General features: G+C 41.1%; 3 protein-coding genes and 1 long non-coding RNA gene across 4 annotated transcripts in view; 2 read left to right on the top strand and 2 right to left on the bottom strand.

Annotated features, from left to right (window-relative positions):
• The window catches only part of LOC109429046 (protein fem-1 homolog B), a 43,799-nt gene extending 39,311 nt beyond the window's left edge, over positions 1–4,488 (bottom strand). Inside the window, exon 1 of the mRNA XM_062854126.1 lies at positions 3,650–4,488. Within this exon, the coding sequence (XP_062710110.1) occupies positions 3,650–3,835 (186 nt within the window). The 5' untranslated portion in view covers positions 3,836–4,488. The remainder of the gene's footprint in view (positions 1–3,649) is intronic.
• On the bottom strand, positions 194–3,636 carry LOC134288658 (uncharacterized). The gene is made up of 2 exons (XR_009998084.1): positions 987–3,636; positions 194–905 (listed from the first exon to the last, which is right to left on the bottom strand). It is a non-coding gene; the product is annotated as an uncharacterized LOC134288658 (long non-coding RNA).
• Positions 4,489–7,084: 2,596 nt separating the features above from the next.
• Positions 7,085–8,038, top strand: LOC109429045 (MIP18 family protein galla-1). Its single transcript, XM_019704879.3, has 3 exons — positions 7,085–7,372; positions 7,444–7,707; positions 7,800–8,038. The coding sequence occupies exons 1-3, from the start codon at positions 7,213–7,215 to the stop codon at positions 7,895–7,897; spliced, it is 522 nt and encodes a 173-aa protein (XP_019560424.3). The 5' UTR covers positions 7,085–7,212; the 3' UTR covers positions 7,898–8,038.
• A 1,680-nt stretch (positions 8,039–9,718) lies between these two features.
• Positions 9,719–19,581, top strand: LOC109399245 (maternal protein exuperantia). The gene is made up of 5 exons (XM_019671682.3): positions 9,719–9,917; positions 10,039–10,818; positions 17,369–17,828; positions 17,895–18,130; positions 18,280–19,581. The coding sequence occupies exons 2-5, from the start codon at positions 10,062–10,064 to the stop codon at positions 18,636–18,638; spliced, it is 1,812 nt and encodes a 603-aa protein (XP_019527227.3). The 5' UTR covers positions 9,719–9,917; positions 10,039–10,061; the 3' UTR covers positions 18,639–19,581.
• The last annotated feature ends 5,174 nt before the right edge of the window (positions 19,582–24,755 follow it).

Genomic DNA, 24,755 nt, shown 5'->3' with positions numbered 1-24,755 from the left:
TTTCAGTTAAACATTTTGAAGGATTTCCAGTTAAATTCAACAAACCATAGTTTGGTTTTACTATTTTGTTTGTTGTTTCATTTTGACAGCTTCCGATCCAAACTGAAGTCACAGACAAACAGACGTCTCACTCTACTCACTTCTCATCGTTATCCTTTTTAACGGTTAGTTCAAATATTTTGTAGTTCGCAAATCGCTCGGTCACGGCGCTCGCATCGTTATTGCTCTTGTTTGACGTTTGCTCACTACTGCCACCTACTGAGTGCTTTGCGTAACACAGCCTGGTTAGCATTGGGCGATTATGTTTTCGTGACGATGATTTTTATCGCAATTTGTTCCAAGTGATACGTCTGTTTGTCTGTGCTGAAGTATTTGTTGTTTCAACAAACAGGTTTAGTTTGAATCTAACAAAGCTTAGTTTGAATCAAACCAAAAACGCCGGTTATATTAAATGACACATTTGTTGAACTGCATGACCCATCCTTCCCTGTTTTGAAAAGAAAAAAAAACACAAAAATAAAATCACATATCTATTTATTTAAATATAATTATTCATAAACATGAAATAATAAAATCAAGCCTCAAATATAAATTTTATTATCTCTTTCACCTACATCCAGCAGATTATGTTGTATTCCTCCAATCCGGAATATCGAAAGCACTCGCGTGATGTCTTCCGCTTACCCCATGGAGTTGTCGAAGCGCCAGAATAGACTGGATTGCCGGCCACAGTAAACGAATCTCCTAACATCTTACCGGTGCCGGTGGCCCTTTGCTTCGTTCGAATTTCGGCCAGGATCTGTTTTTTTTTTTTTTCGTTTGCGGGAAGGCTCGTGGGTAGGTTGGCAGTATTGAGCCTGCTCCTTGATAGCATTCTCTTATCACACCCTCCATTGTAGAATTTGCTATCAGGGTGAAAAAAACGGGCAAAACTTCGACATTAATTTCACATTCGCCTTCGCCAAAAGAAATGGCTAAAAACTTACTTATTAGCTCTTGCTAGTTAATGTTGTTTTTGTCCACCTAATATCGCTGAAGAAAGAAGCAAATGTCTTGATTTTTTGTTGAAGTAAAAACAGTAGTCACTTGAGCACACAATTGTTTCAACTTTACTCCAAATGAGCCAACATCTTTTTCTTTTTCTCGAGTGAAAGTGAATCAGAATAAAAGTGGCGCGGAAGCCGAAACAAACCAATAATTTAGTTTGTTCCGGTCGGGTTTCAAACTAAAATGTTTGTTTTTTCTCCAAACAAAACATTAGTTAAATTAACTGCCCGATTTGTTGTACTTACTTAACATTTTACTTTATTTATCTGAATCAAAACAAACCGTATTTTAATAAATGCAACCCGAACTTTTAGTAGAATTAACCAAGCTTCCGGTTTGAAATAACTAATTTAGCAGTTGTTTTTTGTTACTAAATGATAGTAGAAACAACTGTTTTGCCGGTTTGTTCCAAACAATAAACGTGGTTCAAAAACAACAAAACTACAATTCAAAACAACTATTTGTCCAGTTTGTGAAACAACAAACGTGTTAGTTGATTCAAACTGCATTGTTTTTTCTCCGTGTGCTAAATTGGTGACTATTGCTAGAAGGTTCACCAGGAGGTGCGGCTCAAACAGCGTCTGTTCTGGCATCCTGCGACTGAGTAAGAAATACTGCATCACGCCCAGCAAAATCCAAGGTGGTAGCCCCATCACCGTGGTCGTCCCAGTGTTAGTTGGGACGCTAAATAAAACTGACACGATGCCCCTTCGAATCAGTTTATCCATTATTCATACGAGGACGTGGTGTTCGTAGTTTGAGAATTAGGGACACTCTCGAGCCCCTTCGAATCTCGCCCAGGAATTTTTTCAGCAACCCATGCTAGAATTCCTTCTGAAATTTTCCAGGTTTTCTTTCAAATATTTCTCCAAGGATTTTGAAAGAATATCTCCAAGAATTTCAACAGGAATTGGAGCGAAGATTTATCAAAAAAAAACTTCCAAGCGCTCCATCAGAAATTCCTACACGGATTCCTTCTTAAACTGCTTCAGGAATCTTCTTAGGATTATCTCCTGAGATTCCTTCAGCAAGGATATCTTCGTAAATGTCAGCAAGGGATTCGTCAGGAATTTGTCCATTGATTTTTTTCTGGAAATTCATCTAGATTTTTTTTTAATTTCATTGCTTCTTTCGGAAATTCTCACAAGGGTTCCTCCAGGAATCCCACGGGAATTTCGTCAGGAGTAACTGAAAAAATCTCTAGGTTTCTTCTTGGAATTTGTCTTGCAGTTCCTCCAGAAATATCTCCAGAGATTGCTCCGTAGATGCCTTTAAAAATTCTTTCAGATTTTTACAGAAGTATTTTATGAAATTATGTACATAAAGAGTGCTGGACAAATTCTTCCAGGGTTCCCTGAAAGAATTTCCAATAAATTTCCTGGAGAGATTTGAATTTCCTGAAAAATCCATTGAAAAAAAAAATCTACAGTAATTCGTGTAGAAATTTCTTATACAAATTCTGAAGTCTAAAAAACTTTTCTGCGGAAAATTCAGCTCCAGAAATGTAAAACTAATCTGGAAGAATTATTAAAGAAATTGCCAAAACAAAATTCCAAAGAAATTGTATTTTTTGATGAAATCTTCGAAGGAATGTCTGAAATACTGAAGAATGCTCTGCAGTAATTTCAAGAAGAATTACTTCACGAAGAACTAAATTGTAAAAGTATTTTTGAAAGAATTGGTGAAAGAATCTCTGAAAGGATTCCGCGGGAAGATTTGCGGGATAAATTCTTAAAGAACAAGGATGTAACTCCAGGAAGAATATTCGATGATCTTCTGGGAATCCCTCCGGAAGGAGCTTCTAAAAGAATGTACTGAGATTTTTATGAATAAATTTCTGAAGTAATGACTTGGAGAACCCCACATGAAACCCTGAAAAAAATCATGAAAAGAATTCACAAAGAAATTCCCAGAGCGATCTCTCAAGGAACAACCAACCAAAAACCAAAACTCAAGGAACAAGGAACCAACAAAAAAAAATCAGAAAGGTTTCCTTACAAATGTTTCTAAAGGAATCAATAGAGGAATTTTGGGATGAATATCCAGAAGAACCTTTGAAGAATCTATTGTGGAATTACTTTAATAATAACTGGAATAAATTTTAATTAAACATCTGAAATATTCGTTAGAGGAACTCCTTTGCAATCTGTTTACGTATTTTGGACGAATTGATTTTTAAAGGAATCAGGAGCAATATCTTGATGAGTTGCTTGAGAAATTTCTAGATGAATTCCTAATAAAGTAATTAAAAAACGTTCCCACGTAAACTTAGCCTGCCTTATCTGCAAAACAGCATTATATCCAAGGATTCCGTAACTGTGCCACAGTGTTGTTCGCCATAGCGGCAACACAACAGAAGATGGATAGCCAGAGCTATAATAAATTTAAACCTGCTCTTAAGTTTTCAACACAACAGCAGTAACTGAACTGCAATAAGATCATAGCACATAATATAGCTTTACAATCTCTAAGAGCCGTCGCCAAATGAAAACGAATCTGCTTCTCTACTAGGAAACCCCAGAACAGTATCTTCCTGATGTTTTTTCAAACGGCTCTAGCTAAATACGGCAACGAACGAGGGATGAAAAATCGCCCCTCTTACCTGATCGACAATCGCCTTCCGGTCGTGCTGGCAGCTGATGTCCTTGAGCGTTGCCAGAAGCAATCGGGCGAAGCCATCCTTGCAGGCGTAGTAAACCCGATGCACCAGCGACAGTTTGTTAAACTCCCGGCTCCGTTCCGGACTGGGAACCGGACTAGCTTCTTTGGTCATGACCGCTTCCGCCATACACGGCACACCTCGACGCCGCTGAAAATCCTATGCAGTTTCGAATCTCGTCCACACTCCGTTTTGCGATCCCCCGGAAGTCGTTTCCCCAGAAAATCTTTTTGCCAATACTTTTCGAATGTTATGAAATTCACACGAACTTTTGGTTTTGCGACTTGAGATTCTTTCTCGCGCGACGCGAGTTGCACACGCTCGAATCAAACTGTGAAAAGTGCGAAAATGATTTTCACTTCTCCCCGTCGACGAACCGACCGAACTACGAGAGAAATTTGCTTCTTTCACTTACAGCTGCGGACTATAACTACTAACTGCTGGTTGGCAAGAATCATCCTGTGTCCGCTTGCGGTGTGAACCTGAAATCGACGACGACGCACAACACTCGCCTCGAGATCGCGCAAATAAAACGCGAAAACTCGTGCTGCGCTAAAAAGAAAAACACCCACACACAAGCCGACGGCGACGACGACGACGTCGTTCGGTGTTCAGCAGCACAGCATCCGTCAACAACACGGGTTATTGCGGGCCGGAAGGTGTAGATTTGCGGGGATCGAATGATCGCGCGGGATGATGGAGAGATCGGATGGCACCAGAAACAGCGCACAGCGCAAAATAAAATCCGATTCGCGGAATGTGTATCAAAACAAACGTGCTGGATGTCGCGCGCTGATGTTGCATCTTGCATCATCGCGAGCCGAGTGCGGGACGGCTGTTGACGTTCGTTCACGGCGGCTGAATAACATGGCAGGGGTTTTCCTACCGGGAAAATTCAACTGTGGATTTATTTCAAAAACAAAAATTCCAAGGGAATATTGCGAACTTTGCTTGGGAATTTGTGCTTCTAATTTTGAAAAATATATATATTGAGATTTATTTTTTTACGTTATAACAGGTTATAACTTATTTATGAACCACTATACTACACTCAGCCAAATAACCTTAAGATTACCATAAGGCCCAACTTATGAAACGGCCTTTAAATAATTCATAATGATACGGATGAATTTCATAATGTCACTCTATGATATAAAATCGTCTCACAGCTTGGCTTTTACTGATGTTTAGCAACATGGTATTCTCAAGCGTCGGTAGCCGTGTGAATAAAACACGGGCTCGGTGATCCCGACGTTCATGGTTCATGGATCGAATCCAGTCTGCATCATTTTAAGATTGTTTTGTTCTTTTCATAAGTGTATCTTATGAAATTTGTCATAGCAAGCACGATCAATTTTCATATGGTATTCTTATGTCATTCATAAGAATTAGTTATAGCTTATTTTCATAAGGTATTTCGATGAATTTCGCTAGTTTTTTTCGCTGAGAGTAGGAAAAAATCATTCTTTTTATGTGTCCGGGGCATGGATTTTTGCAATGGGGGTAAACAAATGTTTTCCATTGGTGCGACTCATACTTTTGAGGAGGTATCATACAGCTGCGACTTGCCCTTATTCCCCAATGCCTGCATTTCGTTGCCTGAATTCCCCAAGCATCTAGATAGGTCAAGAAATTTCTTTCTGTCTGTGTACTACAGCAGTATAGAGAAAGTCATTGAAATTTCTTTTGCGAAAAGTTCCTGGACCGACCGAAAATTGAACCCATTGGGCGTCACTATTAGCATGGCCATGCTAAATATCAACGCCGTTGTTTGTTTTATACTTATGAAACACATGTGATCGATACAGGAATAACCATTAGTGTAGGAAACTGGAAACTGTACAATTGCGCTTGAAATGTGTGCCACACTGATAATTCTCTCCATTCAAGTCAGTATTGCTAGAATTTTCTTGACACTGCGTACCGTTGTACGTGAATCACACTCGTATCACAAGTCTGTCCGGGGTATACGGCACTGCATAAAAATCTATCCTTCTCTTTTACTCTTACAGAGATTTTGTATACAAACGTCAAAATCCCTTACATAATTTAAATGGTGCAGTGCCCTATTATTTGTTTAGTGACTCTGATACAAAACGATTTCAGATCGGAAAATCAATGAGCCATTTTACGAGTGACAACAATGTTGATGTTGATATTGATTTTAACGGGTTATTGGACGCTACCTCCTGTTAAAATTCATTCATAAAATCGGCTCGTAAAATGGACTAATAAAACATCAACACTGCGAACCCAGCTCTACTCTTTAAGGAGTAAAAAATACCCTCTTTCGACAAATATATGAAACTGTCAAAAAAGAGAGTACTTCAAAATTTTCAATAAAGGGTATTTTTTGCTCTTTTGCATGTTTCGAGCACATTCCCATTAATGGGTGAAAATCGTGTTATAATATTTTTCTCGCGCTCAGCAACAAGAGATATTGTCTATCCGGTTGGAATCAAGACCGACATGCATTCAAAAATTGCCATTTTCTTGGTCCACAAGTGAGGCAACTGTTTCGCATCTAGTGCGCTGTGTTGCTGACAACAACGGGAATGATGCGCACTACTTTTGACATGATTAAAAAACGTCGCGAGTTGGGTCGCGTCGCGACTTGATTGTGCGAAGTCCGGTTTGGTGGCGGCCCGACAATAGCAAGATGGACACAGTTAAAATGTAAGTTTGCATTAAAATATTATTTTACCAGCTTTTCAAACGGATTTATTATTAATTAATTATATACTCCTTTTGCAGGGATCCCGGAAAGTTCCAGACACCTGTTTCAGGATGTTTCAGAGCGAAGCATCTCGTCAAATTATGATCCAGGTTGGCGGGAGGTATTCCTTCCGGCCATTGTAACATTCTACCCCGAAGGATTTCATCACCTCATCAGCGGCATGGCATCGGACGGGACTTTACAGAAAAATCACTAGATAAAGGATTTTTATGTTGATAAATAAAATTTTATGTTTTACATAATTGTATGTTCTCGTTATTTCTTGTGTTTTTAATTCTTCAAAACCTAAATTCAAGAGAGGTTTCTATAAAAATGAAAAAAAGAGTGAAATTTACCATTTTTTTATGCGTTTCGATTTGGAAAAAGAGTAAAATTTATCCGTTGGTTTGACGTACGAGGCCTGTACTCTTTAAAGTGTACAGGCCTTTTACTCTTTTTATGAGTTCACCTAGTTACTCTCAAAGAGAGTACTTTTCTACCCTTTAAAGAGTAGTTTGGTTTCGCAGAGAAACATCCCGGTAGTCGAAACCCCATTTCGACAGCTAATGGAAGGGCGGCTCGCTTTCATCGTTTTGACGTTTGATGGATCTTGGATGAAACAGACGACCACAACAAAACGCAAAACTTTCGTCGCATCGCCCACAGCGCAGTTTCCTCATCAGAACTAGATTCTAGCGCAAGGAACCCTCTGTGCGTTCTGAAATCATCCCCCCTGTGTTGATAAATTCCAGTGATTATCGTCTTCTTGCCTGACCCAGAAGGTTGCACAATGTTGTCGTTTTTCCGAAGAAAGACCTCAGAAGATCTCAGTGTATCACCCAGCAGTTCCAGTGCCGTCGCCCCATCACCGAAGAAAGAAGTCACGCCATCACCGACCTTATCGCAGCTCGGTTACCGCAGTGCGGACGATCTGAGAGAAACAATCTATGGTGAGTGATTTGGAGGAAACTTTGCGGGTTTGTGTGGTCTAGAGATTAATAAGCGTGATTTCCCAATCAAGATTTCCTGCGTACCATCCGAGATCCGGAGAAGCCAAACACACTGGAGGACCTGAAGGTGGTTTACGAGGAGGGCATCTTCGTCCAGGAACCAACCGAGGGCAACGTTTATGTGGTGCGAATCGAGTTCAACCCGACGGTACCGCACTGCTCGTTGGCCACTCTTATTGGACTGTGCATCCGGATCAAGATCCAGCGGAACATCAACCACAATCTGAAGCTGGACATCTACATCAAGAAGGGAGCCCACTCGACGGAGGAAGAAAGTAAGTGCTGCGTGCGCTATATGCATACGCGGTGTCTTATCATTATGTGAGATGACTCGAACGATGAAGAATGACAATCGATTTTATTGCAGTTAACAAGCAGATCAACGATAAGGAACGGATAGCGGCTGCAATGGAGAATCCCAACCTACGACAGCTGGTGGAAAGTTGCATCAAAGAGGAAGACTGAGCGGTGGGAGGTGAACCCACACAAGACGTGTTTGGATGGCAGTTTTATTTGTTTCGTTAGATTTTTGAAGGGGTGCAAGGAAGTTAAATATTTTTTGACATAGAGATATTTTATTCAATAATAAAGTTTGGTAGAAAATGATCTCAGGTTTATTGTTGGAGGGAGCACCGTTTAACGTTCACCTTTCATCAGGGCTTTTAGGTTTTGCAGCTTGCATAGTGGTTTCGCAGCGCGGTGTCACGAACGAACACTAATGCAAATCTACTGGTTGAAAATATGTCCATTTGATTTTGCTGGGAACAGCTGATCTTTGTTTACTATTTTCAACCAGTAACTCAGGTGGTGTTCGTGTAATGCAGCGTGTACGTACACGCAACACTACTAAAAGCAGAAACCACTATTACTTTGTTATAGCAGATTCTTATGCCAAAAGATCCGAACCCTTTACTAGGAACGGCGGTTTGTGAGTGCCTGATGGCAATATTTTTTTTGTGCACGGTAATCTAAATTCATACAAAGTTAGAGTATTGGAAATTTTGGCAAAAAAATATTGCGCGCAAACCCCAAAATTTTATTCCCACCTTTGGGTTTCCGCGCCGAAGACCCAGCGCCAGATTCGGCGACACAGAGACATGACAGCAGTCGCCGGACACTCAGCCAAATAACCTTAAGATTTCCATAAGGCCCAACTTATGAAACGGCCTTTAAATAATTCATAATGATTCGGATGAATTTCATAAGGTCACTCTATGACGTAAAATCGTCTCACAGCTTGGCTTTTATTCATGTTTAGCAACATGGTATACTCAAGCGTCGGTAGCCGTGTGGATAAAACACGGGCTCGATGATCCCGACGTTCATGGATCGAATCCAGTTTGCATCATTTTAAGATTTTTTTGTTCTTTTCATAAGTCTATCTTATGAAATTTGTCATAGTAAGCACGATCAATTTTCATAAGGTATTCTTAAGTCATCCATAAGAATTAGTTATAGCAAATTTTCATAAGGTATTCCGATGAATTTCGCTAGTTTTTTTCGCTGAGTGGACAGTTGGTAATCCTGATATTTGACGGCGGTCATCCGTTAGTTGTGAGAGTGGATTGTTTTCATGCAAATAGAGCATTTCGCTAAAAACGCACGTGTATTAGGTAAATATTGACAGATTTCTTGCTGTGTTAGTGTGGTACTTAGCGGTTTGCTGTATCGCGGAAGCCATCGCTGGAAGAAAACGTCATGAAATTCAACGAAGCATCGAAAATTTTCAGTGAAAAAAGCAATATCACGGAACTTCAAATCATCCTAAACTTAGGTTCTTTTGACGCAATCCCCGCCTTCTATTGATTACTCAAAACTGAGTCAAATATCAATGAGAATGGAATTCTAGGGAATGGTTTTCGAGTGAATGTTTTAAAAACCATATTTATTTTGTTCGACATTTTTGACCCTTTGTTCGAGAGAAATTCGAGCAGGTTTACTTGATTTTGCGTTCTTTCAACGGATATATTTTTGGGTAACATGCAGTCTAAATTATATAGTCTTGATTTTCCGTATATGGCATAAAGTGAGTGACTTCATATATCAAAGAAATTAACGGCCAACTTTTTTGGTATTTTAAAGGCTATTTTTGATAATAATGTCTAGATTTTCAAAAGCTTTTCAAAACAATATATTTTTGTGGAATAACCATTTAATATTACGAATTATTCACCGAAAATTTCACGAGCTTTGCTTACGACAAGGGCAAAACGAAGCGGTAACTCATTCTAGTACTGCATTTCTGCATCAACGAATTTTGCTTCTCGTCCGTCGACCTTGATTTTGAGCCGACGAATCCTTCACTTCAAATTCATCGAGCCAAGGACGAACATCGTGCGTGTTGGAGAAAGTTTTATTCTGGAAGAAAGTGTTCTGGTGAAAAAATAGCTAAAAGTTCGTGATATTTTCGAGAAAGATTCTTGGTGCTCCAAAAACAGCTGTGAAAAAACCTGTGAAAATTGCGAATTTCTTCGAAACAACAGCGGTAAGTGATGGATTTTTTTTCTCATTTTCCCCCCACGTGATGCCATTTTGCGGAAGATTCCTTCCCTGCGGATGGAAGCAAAGGTTGCTTCGATAATGGAGGTTATCTTTTGTCCCGGCAGAGTGTGGCGAAAAGTGAAAGAAAATGGTGACCGGAATCGACGAAAGCAAAACGGCGGAAGCCGAATTCGAACAGCAACAGCAGGAGCAGCAGCTGGACGAAAGCTGCTCGGATGATTCGGATGCCGGACCGGCCGGGGCGCTCTCGTCCAAGTTCGATCGGACCGATGTGTCCATCAACACCAATCCGCTGCCGTACGGAAAGTACACCCTGATTGGCATCGACATTGATACGACGGGTCGTAGACTGATCGATGAAATAGTCCAGATCTCCGCCTACACGCCGGAACACCAGTACTCGCAGTACATCATGCCGTTGATGAACCTGAATCCGGCCGCTCGACAGCGTCACCAGGTTCGCGTCATCACCGTTGGGTTCTTCCGCATGCTGAAGAGCATGCAAACGTACCGGGTGGTGAAGACCAAGACGGAGATCTCCGCCCTGAACGAGTTCATCAACTGGCTGGAGGAGCGGTACCGGGAGGACGAAGGTTCCGAGGGGATTGTGCTGATCTACCACGAGCAGCGCAAGTTCGTTCCGTACATGCTGATCGAGGCCGTGAAAAAGTACAATCTGCTGGATCGATTCACCGGGCTGGTCAAATCCTTTGCCAACGGTTTCAAGCTAGCCGAGGAGAAGTGTACCAAGACCATCAAATACTTTTCGATCCGACAGCTGGCCAAACTGGTGCTGGACGAGAGCGAAGCCAAGGACGGATTCGAAGGAAATGCCGCGTACAGGGCCCGATTGGCATATCAGCTGGCACGGCGATTGTCCAAAGGTAAGTCTCAACGACCATTTTGTTTATGTCGTGTTAGCAGACACGTTCTCTTTGTTCTATTGTTTTATATTGGGGGCCATTGTTTAAATTCATATGCGGTGTTTACAGTTGGCGTATAATTCGGCTTGTAATTTATAATTTATTTAGGCTGTGAACCGTTTCGCTTGTTCGTTTAACTTTTAGTTAAAATTTGACACTTCGATAGTTATTTTGAAAATAACCCTACTCCCGAGCAAGGTTAGTCTTGACAGTTCGATAATTATTTTTTGTTCGCAATGATTTGGCTGCGTACTGTGTTTTGTTCCAAATTACTACTCGTCTGTCAAATTTCAAATGGGCCGCCGTCGTGGTTGTTTTTTAACTTTTCGATGGCAAATAACTATCAAAGTGTCAAATTTTAACTAAAAGTTAAACGAACTAGCGAAATGGTTCACAGCCTTAGTACTAGCTGTCCCGGCAAACTTTGTCTTGCCAACCTGTGGTGGTTTGACAACTGTGGAGCTCAGAAAAACACCGCACTCTAGATTGGTTTCATTTTTGATCGTGTTGATCTCCTTCCCAGCTCACGAAATCAGTATTTTATCAATTTTATTACTTTTCTAGTTCATTTTCACAACTTTTTATACATATAAACACAGCCACCATGAATACGAATCGAACCGTGCAAGAGTCATGCTGATCGGTTCACTCGTTCGTGAGTTTTGTTGCCTCAAAGGAACTTCAAACTCATTTTTATATATATATAGATAAACGATACCCTGTTGGTATTACCATTCGGAATTCGGAACGACCGGGAAAAAAGCGGGAAAAAGTCGGGAATTTGGAATGATTACCGGGAAAATTGTTGTTAAGAGTAACTTGATGTGCATATTTGAGTGTTTACACCTCATCAAAAATCTGCAAAATCAAAGCCAAACCAAAACATTCCAGGGATACTTCTACGAAATCCCAAGGAATTCGCCTGTGCAATTACTTGGAATTTTCTTAAAACAGAACTTGGGATTCTTCAAGAAGTTTCTTCTAGAATTCTTCTAGGTTTTTGTACCGTTTTATTATCTCTTGGAATTCGATGAGATTTTTTCGAGGAAAGAGTTTCTTATATCTGAATTTTTTTCAAAAGTTTATTTTTGGATTAACCCGTGTCCTTTCTTATATTTATTCTAGTTTTTTTTTTTAATAGATAACAAAATCATAACCACTAAACTGGGTTTTAATCAAGACAACCTATTGCAATTTATTCAAGAGTTCCTTTCAAGATGCATCAAGTTTTTTCTTCCGCAATTGTAACAGGAATTGCTCCAATCTTCAAAATTTCCTACGGGAATTCTTCCCAGATTATTTTTTTGAAATCCCTCCAGAAAAATTTTCTTTTTCTTCCTGGAGCTTCCTCTGGGGTTTCCTTAGATTTGATTGATTTGTCTTTATTAAAGAGACTCTCAGCCCTTGGCTGGTTCGTCTCTTGGGTTTCCTTAGAATTTTCTTCTGGAATTCCTCCGAAAGCTTTTTTTTAGCAATCAATCGGGAGTTCTTTCTGGGATTCTTTACAGAGTTTCTTCTGATATTTCTCCAGAATATCATTCTGTTACTCATCCATCTCCACGAGTTCTTTGCACGATTTCTGCAGGAGTGCCTTCTGAAACTTTGATTTTGAGAACCCCCAAGAGGTTTTGCTGAATTTTATCTTTATTTTATATTTGCTTTTGGAATTTCTCCAGTGTTTCTTACTGCGTTTCCTTCAAGAATTCTTCTTGGGCACCCTCCAGGAGTTTGTTCAAAGAAACTTTCAGGAGTTGCTTATGAAAGTTGCTCTTAGAGATGTTCCAGGAGTTGCTTTTGGGCATCCTTCAGAAGCTCTCTCTGCAAATCACCCACGAGTTCCTTCTGGATGATCTACCAAAATTTCTTACAAAAACTTTACGATAGCTGTTTCTGGAAATACTCCAGAATCCTGAAAATCAAACTACTGCGGGAGTTTTGTAATCGAGAACTCTTCCAAGAGTTCCTTGGGAAACCTTCTAGACATGTGGGAGATTCTTTTGGGAATCCTTCAGGAGTTCCAGGAGAAATCCCTAGATCGAATTCATGATCTCAATTCTCTTCAATTCTATTCTCTAATTGCCAACAGACTGACTAAAATCCTAAATTCCCTAAAGGAACCTCTTCCAGAATAAATCCATTAACCCTCGAGAGATCGCGCTGTTGTGTTTTGTACATCACGTTGAAAAAATCTCGCTTTTTGTGTTCAGTATTAGCGTGGTGCTGGCGGTGGTGGCCAACCGTCTGTCACAGTAAAATGTTCTACTGTCTCTCGCGACTCCCTGGATGTAGGCCGGTGACCCCCCTGGGGGGGTCGCGACCCACAGTTTGGGAAACCATGTCCTGGACGAAACCCTAGAAGGATTTCCCGGAAGAATACCAGAAAAAAATTCTTTCTGGGGCTGTCCATAAACCACGTAGACAGAAAATTGACCATCTCAGACCCCACCCTCCCCCCCGTAGACTTTTGTCCATTTGCTCAGGGTTTTTTTTTCTGGAATTTATTTGGAAATACCTCTTGAAATTCCTACCAGGGTTTCATTTTTCAAGATTCCTTCCTTATTTTTTCACGCCACAAGTACAAATTTCTTTTTGAATTCCTACCGGAGTTTCCTCCGAATTTCTACCAGTATTTTTCCAAGATTTGAACATTTCTTTTCAGGATTTTTTAATCAATCTTCCAGGTTTCCGGAATTCTGTCCGATTTCTTCTGGAATTTGTACGGGCTTCATACAGAATTTCTCTAGAGATTTTCCTAGTATTCCCAGAGTTCCCGTGGGTTTCTACCAGGGTTTATCCCAAGATCTCTAGAAGAGTTTCCCTCAGGATATACCGCAGATGTTGCCGCGCAAGAGGAATCCCGAGCCTCTTGAAAAAGTTTTTGCTGGCATTTCTGTTATAGCTCTTCCAAGGATTTGTGGTGTTTTTCACCTGTTTTCCTTCCGGGATTTCTGCCGAAGTTAAGTTCCAATAGCTTTCTTCTAGAGTTTCTTCTTGGATTTCTACAGAAGTTTCAGCTGGTATATTTCCTAAAGGATCTCGCGGGATTTCTTCTGAGATTTTTCTCGGAGTTTCTCGCGGGACTTCTCTCAGAAGATTCCTTCCGGCGTTGATCCTGGGATGTGTCTCAGAGTTTTTCAGAATTTAGTTCATGGAGTTCGTCCCGTGATTATTTTTTTATATTTTTCAAGGCTTTTCTTTGTTGGTTATCTAATTTCTTGCAGTGATTCACCTGAGATTACAGATTGTTTCGGGCGATTATTCCCATAGATCTTCTTGGAATCTTTACCAGAAATTATCCCGTGATTCTGGATGCTCTTTTTGGGATTTTTTTTTCTCAATTGCTCCCTGAGTTCTTGCAGGTTTTTTTTTTCAAAGAGTTTTTTTTTTCTGAATGTCGTCGGGATAAATTACAAGATTTCTATATTTCTATATTATATTAAATATCTGAAGCGATCCCAGTCAAATTTTGATAAAATCTACGCAACGACTTATTGGAGAAATCTCGAGAGGAACTTCAAAAGATATCCTGAGAAATATTTGGAAATCTAAGAAAAACAGTTCTGGGACTGATCCCAGGAGGAAATATAAAGAAGAATTCTGAAACCCTCTAAAATGAATCCCTGAAACTACGTGCGAAATCCTACAGTAAATCCACGAGAAACATCTGAAAACTATCTCTGGAAATCCCTGGAAGAACTTCTACAAAAATCCCGAGAGAAACCACTTAGGCAAATTCCTGGAAGAACTAGAAAGATCTCCGGGGAATTAAACGAGAAACTCTGGAAGAATGTCCGGAAGGTACATACTATTAAGTTTGTTAATCACTTTCAACTAATTAGTTGGGCTTCCGGAGGAACCAGACCGACCTAAAGTTTTCACGAATAAAGTGACCGGAACAACTCATACAGGGGTAAACTCAAAGGGGGTTTTCTTGTACGTTTACGCGGAGTGAAATGAAGTACGTCCTGCTTGTTCGATTGCACAGATTAAAAGAGACCTTCTTCAGGCTTGTTTATTGACAAGAGTCTTCAGGCAGCAGTGTTGCCAGTTTTCTGCTGATTATAATTATTGATGCTATAAAAGCTGAATACACGCTTACGTGTAACTAATCAAAATGTCTATGCAATATACATTACATACTATAGCAGAGACCCCGTTAAAAAAAACCCGAGAATCCTGATATCGTGAAAAACTTCGGAAGGAGCTATTTATGGAAGCAAATACGTAAGAACCTCTGGATATACCGTGAGGTCGCCATTCACCGCTTATGCCCCATTCACCGCTCATTTTGGGTCAATCATATAAAAATGATCAAATGTTAGTGAAGCATCGAAACAAAAGTGAATGTAACATGCTGCCACAATAAAAAACTTCCATTTCACCAAGTTTTTATATGGGTGTACCTGAAATCACGTTCTCAAAAAATATTTCTCACACTGCGCTGCAGGACAACATGGGAACTGTTCAGGGCAAACAGCGGAAAAAATATCCAACAGGTAAAACCCGTTAAAGATTCCATTTTGATAAAACAGGATGAACTGAACGTCATGAATTATCAATACATTGGTACATAAAAGTTATTTTGTTTTTATAAATGAATAGTTTCTGTGATTCCATGAAAAAATAATCCTGTGAGCGGTGAATGGATGCATGAGCGGTAATAGGAACCAAGATATTACACATTTGAATTTTTATTTTTTCTGCTGTAAACATATTTTACAATCGTTTTATATTTTTTCTATAATAACAACATCATTGTTGAGTTGTTAACGTAAATTAAAGTTTAATATTCGCAAACGTCGATTTTTAATGTCATATATTTTACAAAAATGCCGTTAAATGAGCGGTAAATGGCGTCCTCACGGTACGTACTTGGGAAAACTGGAGAAAGCCAGAAAAAAAAATCACGCCAGACGTGGCAGGCGCCATTGTCGCCTAAAAATAGAAGATCGTCAACACTCACACACTGAAGATGCCTGCTAGTCCCCGGCAGATAATTCATTGGTTCGTTGTGTGAGTGTAGCTGGTCTGGTGATACTGGAGTAGCATCCACGGGTCGTCAATCAAGCTTAAGCTCAAGCTGAAATTTTCCAGAAGTTATTTACTTCGGAAAGTCCATCCGGAGTATATTTTGGTAATCTTCCAAGAGTTATCAAGAAGTTCGTACTGAAAATCCTTCATAAAAACTCCAGTTTTTTTTCGGAGGAATCCCCAGATGATTCCGCCCTCTAATGCTTATTCTTCAAAAAATCGGTAGGGTGGGGCGGGGCAAGATGGGTCGCGGGGCAAGATAGGTCAGTGCCATTTTCGGGCGCATTACTCATGTTTTGATTATGTTAATAATTTTGTTAGATGGCCAGCATGAATATACAAAAGATTGGGGCATTGATTGAAAAATTATTCACTCTCATTGGAAATAAAAAATAAAATGGTTTTAAGCCATTTTTCTTATGCGATACATTCCATATAATCTCCATATAAACGGCCGCGGGGCAAGATGGGTCACCTGTAATTCTGATCGTATTTTTCGAGCATTCAAAAGTTATTTGAATTCTCCGGCGTCGAGACAGTACGACGACTGTACGAAACTCGATTCTGGGTCACGATCTTCCATTCAACTACCAGCTACGTATCTGCACGTTTATGAGGCAGGCATACTACGATAATCAACCCGGTTACATCCTTCAACACCTTCAGCGAGGACAACAAGAGCGTACTCGCTGCTTTATCATCCCGAGGCACACATCATCAAGTATTAAAAGTCTGCTGGTGTATGGGTCAACCTGTTGGAACGGTTTGCCTCTCGACACGAAACAGAAACCAACTTTAACATCATTTAAAACAGCTATGAAAAGTTTAATTTAAGTAGTTATTGACTTACTTGTAATCTACATTTTGAAATTTGCCTATTCACTTTTGTATTGTCAAACTCGTAATTCTGTTAATTTATTACTCTGTCACAATGTTTAATATCCAAACTGCAATTTCCTTGACCTTATATATGGTACATCCAATAGGTTATCGTTATGAATAAATAAAACAATTACAATTACAATTTATTTTTTATTACAAGACTATCTTATAAATGACTTCAATCAAGCGGAATGAACGCTAAAAATTATAACATAAAATTATGATAATTTTTTAGTGAAAACATCGATTTTTAAGTCGCCTTAGGGCCACTCAAATCGTAAAGTTTTTTATATTCCAAATAAATTTATAAAGTGTTTACTAGTAGCTCTTGTTTACTCAGTATGGATATGGAGCATATATGAATGCGGAACAAATCTTAAATTTTGACGTTTTTCGTTGAGAAAATGTGAATTACTTAAAAGGTGATTAATGAACTTTTTATCGACTTTTAGCATAGCTAACTATTGTATTAAAGAGTAGCGGACGAATACAAACCAATATGATTTGTATTTACAAAGTTATGGTGATCCATCCTTAGGTGACCCATCTTGCCCCGTCCCACCCTATACAAAATTATTCATTCTATTCTTTCCAACAGAAGACGACAAAGCATCGACAAGCGACTCCACCCAGGTGACGGCCGAGTGTGAAGAGACCCAATCGAACGACGAAGCCGAATCCGAGGAAGGCGCTGTCGGTGGCTCGAGCGCAGCCGAAGAAGAGACCAAATCGCAAGAACCAAACGCAACAGTTGACGCCGAGAATAATAGCAGCAGCCCTCCGAGCCCTCAGTGTCAACAGAACGACTCCGATGACGATCGGCATCAGACCGATGTGGACGCTGTGACCGGTCAGGTGACGACAGTTCCGGAACCGCAACCTCGCTCCCGGCCCACAACCGAAGCCGAGCGGGAAAAGATGTGCTCCATTCTGTGCGATCTGGCCTCGCCGATCACGTGCGAAATCTCCGAGCTTGACGAGCAGGAGAACATTCTGGCCCGCCAGAACTCCCTTCGGCCGGTGTTTTTGCAGTACTTCAAGACGACTATTTATCATAGGTGAGATCTTTTTGGAATGTACCTATTTAAACAAACGATTTCTAATCATTTTATCTTTCTCAACAGAGTTAAGGCCGTAACCTACAGACGAGTGCTGGCCGAGTACGGACACGATTTTGCATCGCTCCAGCAGATCTGGAACGACAGCAAGCGGGAAGGTCTCGAAGTGGTGGTTAGCAAAATCAGCGAACTGAAAGAGGAAGAGCGCACCGAACTGGTCGAGCTGCTGGATTGCCACTTCGACCCGGAGAAGCAGCAACTAAAACCGGTGGTAAAACGGACACGTGGTCGTTCCACGAGAGGTAAGTCTTTTTGTTGATGTCTCTGATACATTGTATTTTATACTTTCAATTTCATAACATCATTTAGTTTACGGAACAAGTTGTCTCTTTAGTATTATCAATGCCCATTTCGACTGAAACGTTTTCAACAGAATATTCAAATATTTCAGGCCGCATGTTCTTCGGCAACAAGAGTAACAATATGTCGGTCAATAGTACCGATGCCGGTGGAAATTACAATGCCGGCAACAATGGCAAGGAAAACCGCAAACCCATGCATGCCAACAGTCGCAACAACAGTTACCACAACAACAGTGGCGTCGATATGAACAACAACAACAACCAGGGAGGTGGCAAGAACAACTACCACAACAACAGCAACAATAGTCAACCGCCATCCCCGAATGGTGGTGCCAGCGGTAAGAAGTTCCGCCAGCGTCAGCAACGGCGTCGACGCAGCCACCCGGGTGTCCGACAGAACGCCATGAATCAACAGCAACAACCGCAGATGATTCATGCCAATGCTTGAACAGCAGAGGCGCAGGACGGCGCTCTCTTCCTCTCCGTCGCCGGTCGAAGTGGATTCGATAATATTGAGAAAACAGGAAAAAAACTGATATGAATTGGATTCCTTACGTTTAGTTATGTAAGTGCTGCAGCAGATTATTATTGTGTCTTAAGTTTTGCGAGGAGGGCGTTCCGTATTCAAGGTGGCCAGCCAGAGCCAGATTTGCCGGGAAGCTTCGTTTCAGAAGATTCCCCAAACTTTTAGATTTAGGTAGTATGAACCAGAGTAAGCTGCGTGTTACGAAGGGGTGTTATTAGTTGATAACTGATCGATGTTTTTTTAAAAGTCTCATGTTTCTTCGTAGATTTTTAAACATTACATTATTGTAATCCAACCATTATTTTTATATTTACACCATTTATTGGAGCTGTTTTAGAGTCAAAATACTCTTAAAATTGCTTTTGGATTTTTTGTTGGAAATGAAAAAGCGATTGCCACAGGCTCCCGGGCACATCTCGGAGAAGAAAGCGCGCGTTTCTCCGTGCTTGGCCTGTTCGGAAACCGCCGGCAGCTCGTCTTTTTTGCATCACATTCATTACGGCTAGAAAGTTGAACGCAACCAAAAACTGAATATACTGGAAGATTGTAACCTTGATTGAAATGTAACGAAAACCAGCCGCGGTACCAGATTAGGATGAGAGCGTAGAAACTGCGGAGATTGAAGAAGAAGAAGAGAGATTTGGCAAATATGATTTCTTGTTAGGATTTCGCACTCATTAGGCTAGGATCGCGCTGTTTTCGAAAAAAACACCCAATATTATTATGTTATGAACGGATTTATGATCTTGAATAATGTTTGAAATGATTTGAATTTGTCGGTTTAGGAAATGCAAGGCTCTTGACCGTCTGCGACGAGTCGGAAGTTCTTGTTCAATGCAAAATAAAAAAGCGAAAGCAACCAAAACTAGCACTTTTCATTCTCTTACCTTACCGTAAAATGGGGCGAATAGAAACATCTTCCAGCATACTTAGGCAAGTATTTCTGGAACCATACGTAATAAAGTCAACATTGGGTCCTACCTCCCTTTTTAATTGCTGTAAATAGGATTCAACTTGGTTCGTGGCTGCCGTTCTCCATCCTCGGTCATGCCCGATGCTCGCCAAGACACGGTCCACCTGATCCGCACATCGTGCTCTCTGCGCTCCACGTCTTCTTGTACCAACCGGATCAGTAGCGAACACCAGCTTTGCGGGGTTGTCGTCCGGCATTCTTGCAACATGCCCTGCCCACCATATCCGTCCAGCTTTGGCCATCTTCTGGATGCTGGGTTCGCTGTATAGTGCAGCGAGCTCGTGGTTCATCCTTCTCCGCCACACACCGTTCTCCTGCATACCGCCGAAGATCGTCCTTGGCACGCGTCGCTCGAAAACTACGAGTGCTTGCAGGTCCTCCTCGAGCATGGTCCATGTCTCGTGACCGTAGAGGACCACCGATCTTATTAGCGTTATGTGCATGGTACATTTGGTGCGTGGGTGAATCTTTTTAGACCGCAGTTTCTTCTGGATCCCATAGTAGGCACGACTTCCACTGATGATGCGCCGTCGAATTGCACGATTCGCGTTATTGTCAGCCGTCAGTAAGGTTCTGAGGTAGACGAATTTCTCCACCACCTCGAAGATATCCCCGTCTATCGTAACATTACGGATCCGGTCGTGTTCGACATTTTGTTTTGGAGGCATTCACCACCAGTCCGACCATCGTTGCCTCGCGTTTCTAGCGGGTGTACAGCTCTGCCACCGTTCCAAATGTTCTGGCGATAATGTCCATGTCGTCCGCAAAGCACACAAATTGACCGGATTTTGTGAAAATCGTTCACCGGCTGTTGATCCCGGCTCGTCGCATCACACCTTCCAGAGCGATGTTGAAGAGTAGGCATGATAGTTCCGTCACCTTGTCGCAGTCCCCGGCGAGATTCGAATGAACTGGATAGTTCACCCGAAACCCTTACGCAGTTTTGCACATCATTCATCGTTGCTTTAATCAGTCTAGTCAGCTTCCCAGGAAAGCCGTTTTCGTCCATGATAGGTCTGTGCAGTCGATACTATCGTATGCCGCTTTGAAGTCGATGAACAGGTGATGCATTGGGACCTGGTACTCACGGGATTTCTGGAGGATTTACCGTACGGTGAAGATCTGGTCCGTTGTCGACCGCCCGTCGATGAAGCCGGCTTGATAACTTCCCACGAACTCATTCGTTTTAGGTGACAGACGACGGAAGATGATCTGGGATAGCACTTTGTAGGCAGCATTCAAAACAATGATCGCCCTGAAGTTCTCACATTCCAAATGGTCGCCTTTCTTGTGAATGGGGCAGATTACCGCTTCCTTCCACTCCTCCGATAGCTGTTCGGTTTCCCAGATCTTGACTATCAACCGTTGCAGTCAGGTGGCCAACTTTTCTGGGCCCATCTTGATGAGCTCAGCTGCGATACCATCCTTACCAACTGCTTTGTTGGTTTTGAGCTGGTGAATGGCATCTTTAACATCCCTCAGCGTGGGAGTTGGCTCATTTCCGTGCTCGGCTGCATTGGCGTAGTCGTTTCCTCCTGTAGGGTCTTGCTCAAATCCAAAGTAAGATTCTCAGAGCCGATGCACACGAGCGTTAATTGACGCCGCGTGAATTCACGCTGCGTCGCCGCAGCGTTCCTGTGGGGCATGCGTTGACATTGCGTGCCGCACACGGTGCGGCGCGGTTGCGGTGCGGTAGCGTTGCGTTCTCGTGTGCATCACCCCATTTGATTGTGTGTAACTCAGGACGCACTTGCGTGCACGCTGCGTGGACGCGCCGCCCGTGTGCATCGGCTCTCAATCCTGGATTCAATAAACCACGATCAGATGATGAACGGAAAATCTAATTCTTCAATTTCTTGCGCTCTGAAACAGCGTCTTTATATCACCACGTCTCAGTCAATAGGACAGATCGGTGAAGTACTAGATTTGTAGTAATGAGCTGAATTTTAGTATGGTGAGAAGGTCAATTCTCCGTTTCTGCAGTGAAATGGCGCAAAAAGCGTGGGTATTATGATTTCTTGCCTAATTAATGCTGTTTGAGCAAAACTTTGGGCAACAGTGTTGTTGTTTTCTCCATTTCTTGCAATATAAACAACATAGTTATTCAAAGTTTTGCTCATTCAGCATCAAATTAGGCAAGAAAACATAATACCCACGCTTTTTGCACCATTTCATTACAGAAACAGAGAACTGACCTTCTCACCATACTAAAATTCAGCTCATTACTACAAATCTAGTACTACACCGAACGTGCCCCATAGGACAGATCGGTGAAGTACTAGATTTGTAGTAATGAGTTGAATTTTAGTATGGTGAGAAGGTCAATTCTCCGTTTCAACATAGAAATGATGCAAAAAGCGTGGGTATTATGATTCCTTGCCTAATTTGATGCTGTTTGAGCAAAACTCTGGGCAAAAGTGTTGTTGTTTTCTTCATTTCTTGCAACATAAACAACATAGTTATCCAAAGTTTTGCTCAAACAGCATCAAATTAGGCAAGGAATCATAATACCCACGCTTTTTGCACCATTTCTATGCAGAAACGGAGAATTGACCTTCTCACCATACAAAAATTCAGCTCATTACTACAAATCTAGTACTACACCGAACGTGCCCCATTCTCTCTTCCAAGTAGGTCCCCGACTACTATGACCGTTTCTTCTCGTTGCCCCTAACAACGAGCACATGTCTCGGGACACCGAAGCAAATCATCTACTCATTATTTTAGAATAACATTATCAATTTCCTACAATCCTTCTTTTGCTTTTTTATTCCATAAGTGTAAAATAAAGTATTTATTGTAAAACGCTTCGTTACAAAATCTTTTTCTGATTGTTTGTTCTTTATTTCAAGTGCGACCTATCTACAGTTGTGTAGCATTGGTCATTTTCTCCGCGAGTCTACCCTATTTCACAAACTTCTTTATACTGTTGCTCTGGTTTGCCCTTGTTGCTAGTTTGAGGTAACTTACATTGTTTCTACATTGCTGCCCTAATTCATCCGATACTCCTTTCTATTCGCGTTACAATGCACTCCTCGTTGAGAAAATCTGTATTTATATTTTATATGTAACTTTTTATTGTTTTCTTTATTAATTCCATTTCCACTTTCGTTTTAATCACTGTGTTCCCCGAATTGCCTTTGTTCATGTATGTAGCAGTTTTTTTTTCGAATGAAATTGTCATACTTCAGTCCAGCGTCCGATGTTAAAGCTGTAAGTAGAACTCTGCGGTATAATGTTCAGCTCTGTAATCTTACCACTTCGATTGTTTCAGCTCATCCTAGAATCCATATGTTGTGAAGATCGCATATAGCCCTTCTTCTTCTTCTTCTTCTTTGTTCTGTTAGTCCTATTACTGACAGAGACCGAGTGGGGATGGCAGCAGCTTATGCTATATCGCCAGCATATAGCCCTTGGATGCTATAATAATGAAAATTCAAATCTTTCCCATTTGCGCGAATCGCGAACAACAACCCACGAGTGCTGACTAACTTAACATTACCAACCAATATCAGTCTGCATATTCCAGAATCACTCATAAATACCTACAGCGCATTAGATCACATTTGAATATGAGCTTTGAATAGGAGGCAATCAGTGAAGTACTAGATTGAAAGTAGTGAGCTGGATTTTTGTATGGTGAGATGATCGATTCTCCATTTCTGCAATGGAATGGTGCAAACAGCGTGGGTTATATGATTTCTTGCCTAATTTGATGCTGGTTGAGCAAAAGTTTGGGTATCTTTGTTGTTGTATTATTTTTTTCTTGCAACTTCAACAACACAGTTACCCAAACTTTTGCTCAAACAGCATCAAATTAGGCAAGAAATCATATAACCCACGCTGTTTGCACCATTTCATTGCAGAAATGGAGAATCGATCATCTCACCATACAAAAATCCAGCTCACTACTTTCAATCTAGTACTTCACTGATTGCCTCCTATTCCATCACAGTAGGCACGTAGTACAATGGTATCCTAGGCAACATACTTTACCACTTCAATAGGACAGATCGGCGAAGTACTAGATTTGAAGTAATGAGCTGAATTTTAGTATGGTGAGATGGTCAATTCTCCGTTTCTGCAATGAAATGGTGCAAAAAGCGTGGGTATTATGATTCCTTGCCTAATTTGATGCTGTTTGAGCAAAACTTTCGGCAACAGTGTTGTTGTTTTCTCAATTTCTTGCAACATGACCAAAATAGTTATCCAAAGTTTTGCTCAAACAGCATCAAATAAGGCAAGGAATCCACGCTTTTTGAGCCATTTCATAGCAGAAACAGAGAACTGACCTTCTCACCATACTAAAATTCAGCTCATTACTACAAATCTAGTACTACATCGAACGTGCCCCATTGTCAAAACAAGACACTTTTGCAAACAAACGTTTTCTTCTACAGCATCCGTTCGATAACTGACTGCTGTTTAACTGGACTGCTTTTTAACTGGGCGCTCGCTAACTGGGCCAAAGTCCAGTTAAAAAGCAGTTGTCTGTCAAAAATAAACGAAATTTAACCTCACGTTTTGCAAATCTGTTAACAAAATAAAATATAACAATAGCTTCCGGCTCCGGGAGCTCAGTCCAGTTATCGAGCGGCGCTCACTAACTGAACTGTCGTCAAAGCTCAGTTATCGAGCGGAAGCTGTACTTCCATGTTTTTTAAACTCTCCCCATTTCTGGACAATTATGCTTCAAATGCAACACAATTCAGTACAACAATTATTTTAGGCAAACTCTCCCAGTTTAGGCTCTGCCAACATGCAGCAAATCAGTGGATCCTCCCGGCCCGTTTTCTTTTAGCCTCCAAGTAAGTGGACTCTCCCAGCCCAGGCGCTGCCAGCATGCATTTTTTTTCAACTTTAGTGGACCCTCCCGGTCCGGGTTGTACTGCCTCTTTTGGTCATGGCATCGCATTTAAGCATTTTCTCACATAGTGGACCCTCCCGGTCCGGGTTTTACCGAATTCCTTCAGTAATTACACCGCATTTAAGCGAATTACCACAGTGGACTCTCCCAGCCCGGGACTTTGACAACGCATTTAAGCAACTTCTCATAGTGGACCCTC

This window comes from Aedes albopictus, chromosome 2, assembly GCF_035046485.1.
Source record: "Aedes albopictus strain Foshan chromosome 2, AalbF5, whole genome shotgun sequence".
Classification (NCBI taxonomy): Eukaryota; Metazoa; Arthropoda; class Insecta; order Diptera; family Culicidae; genus Aedes; species Aedes albopictus.
This window is presented reverse-complemented; position numbering and strand designations above follow the sequence as displayed.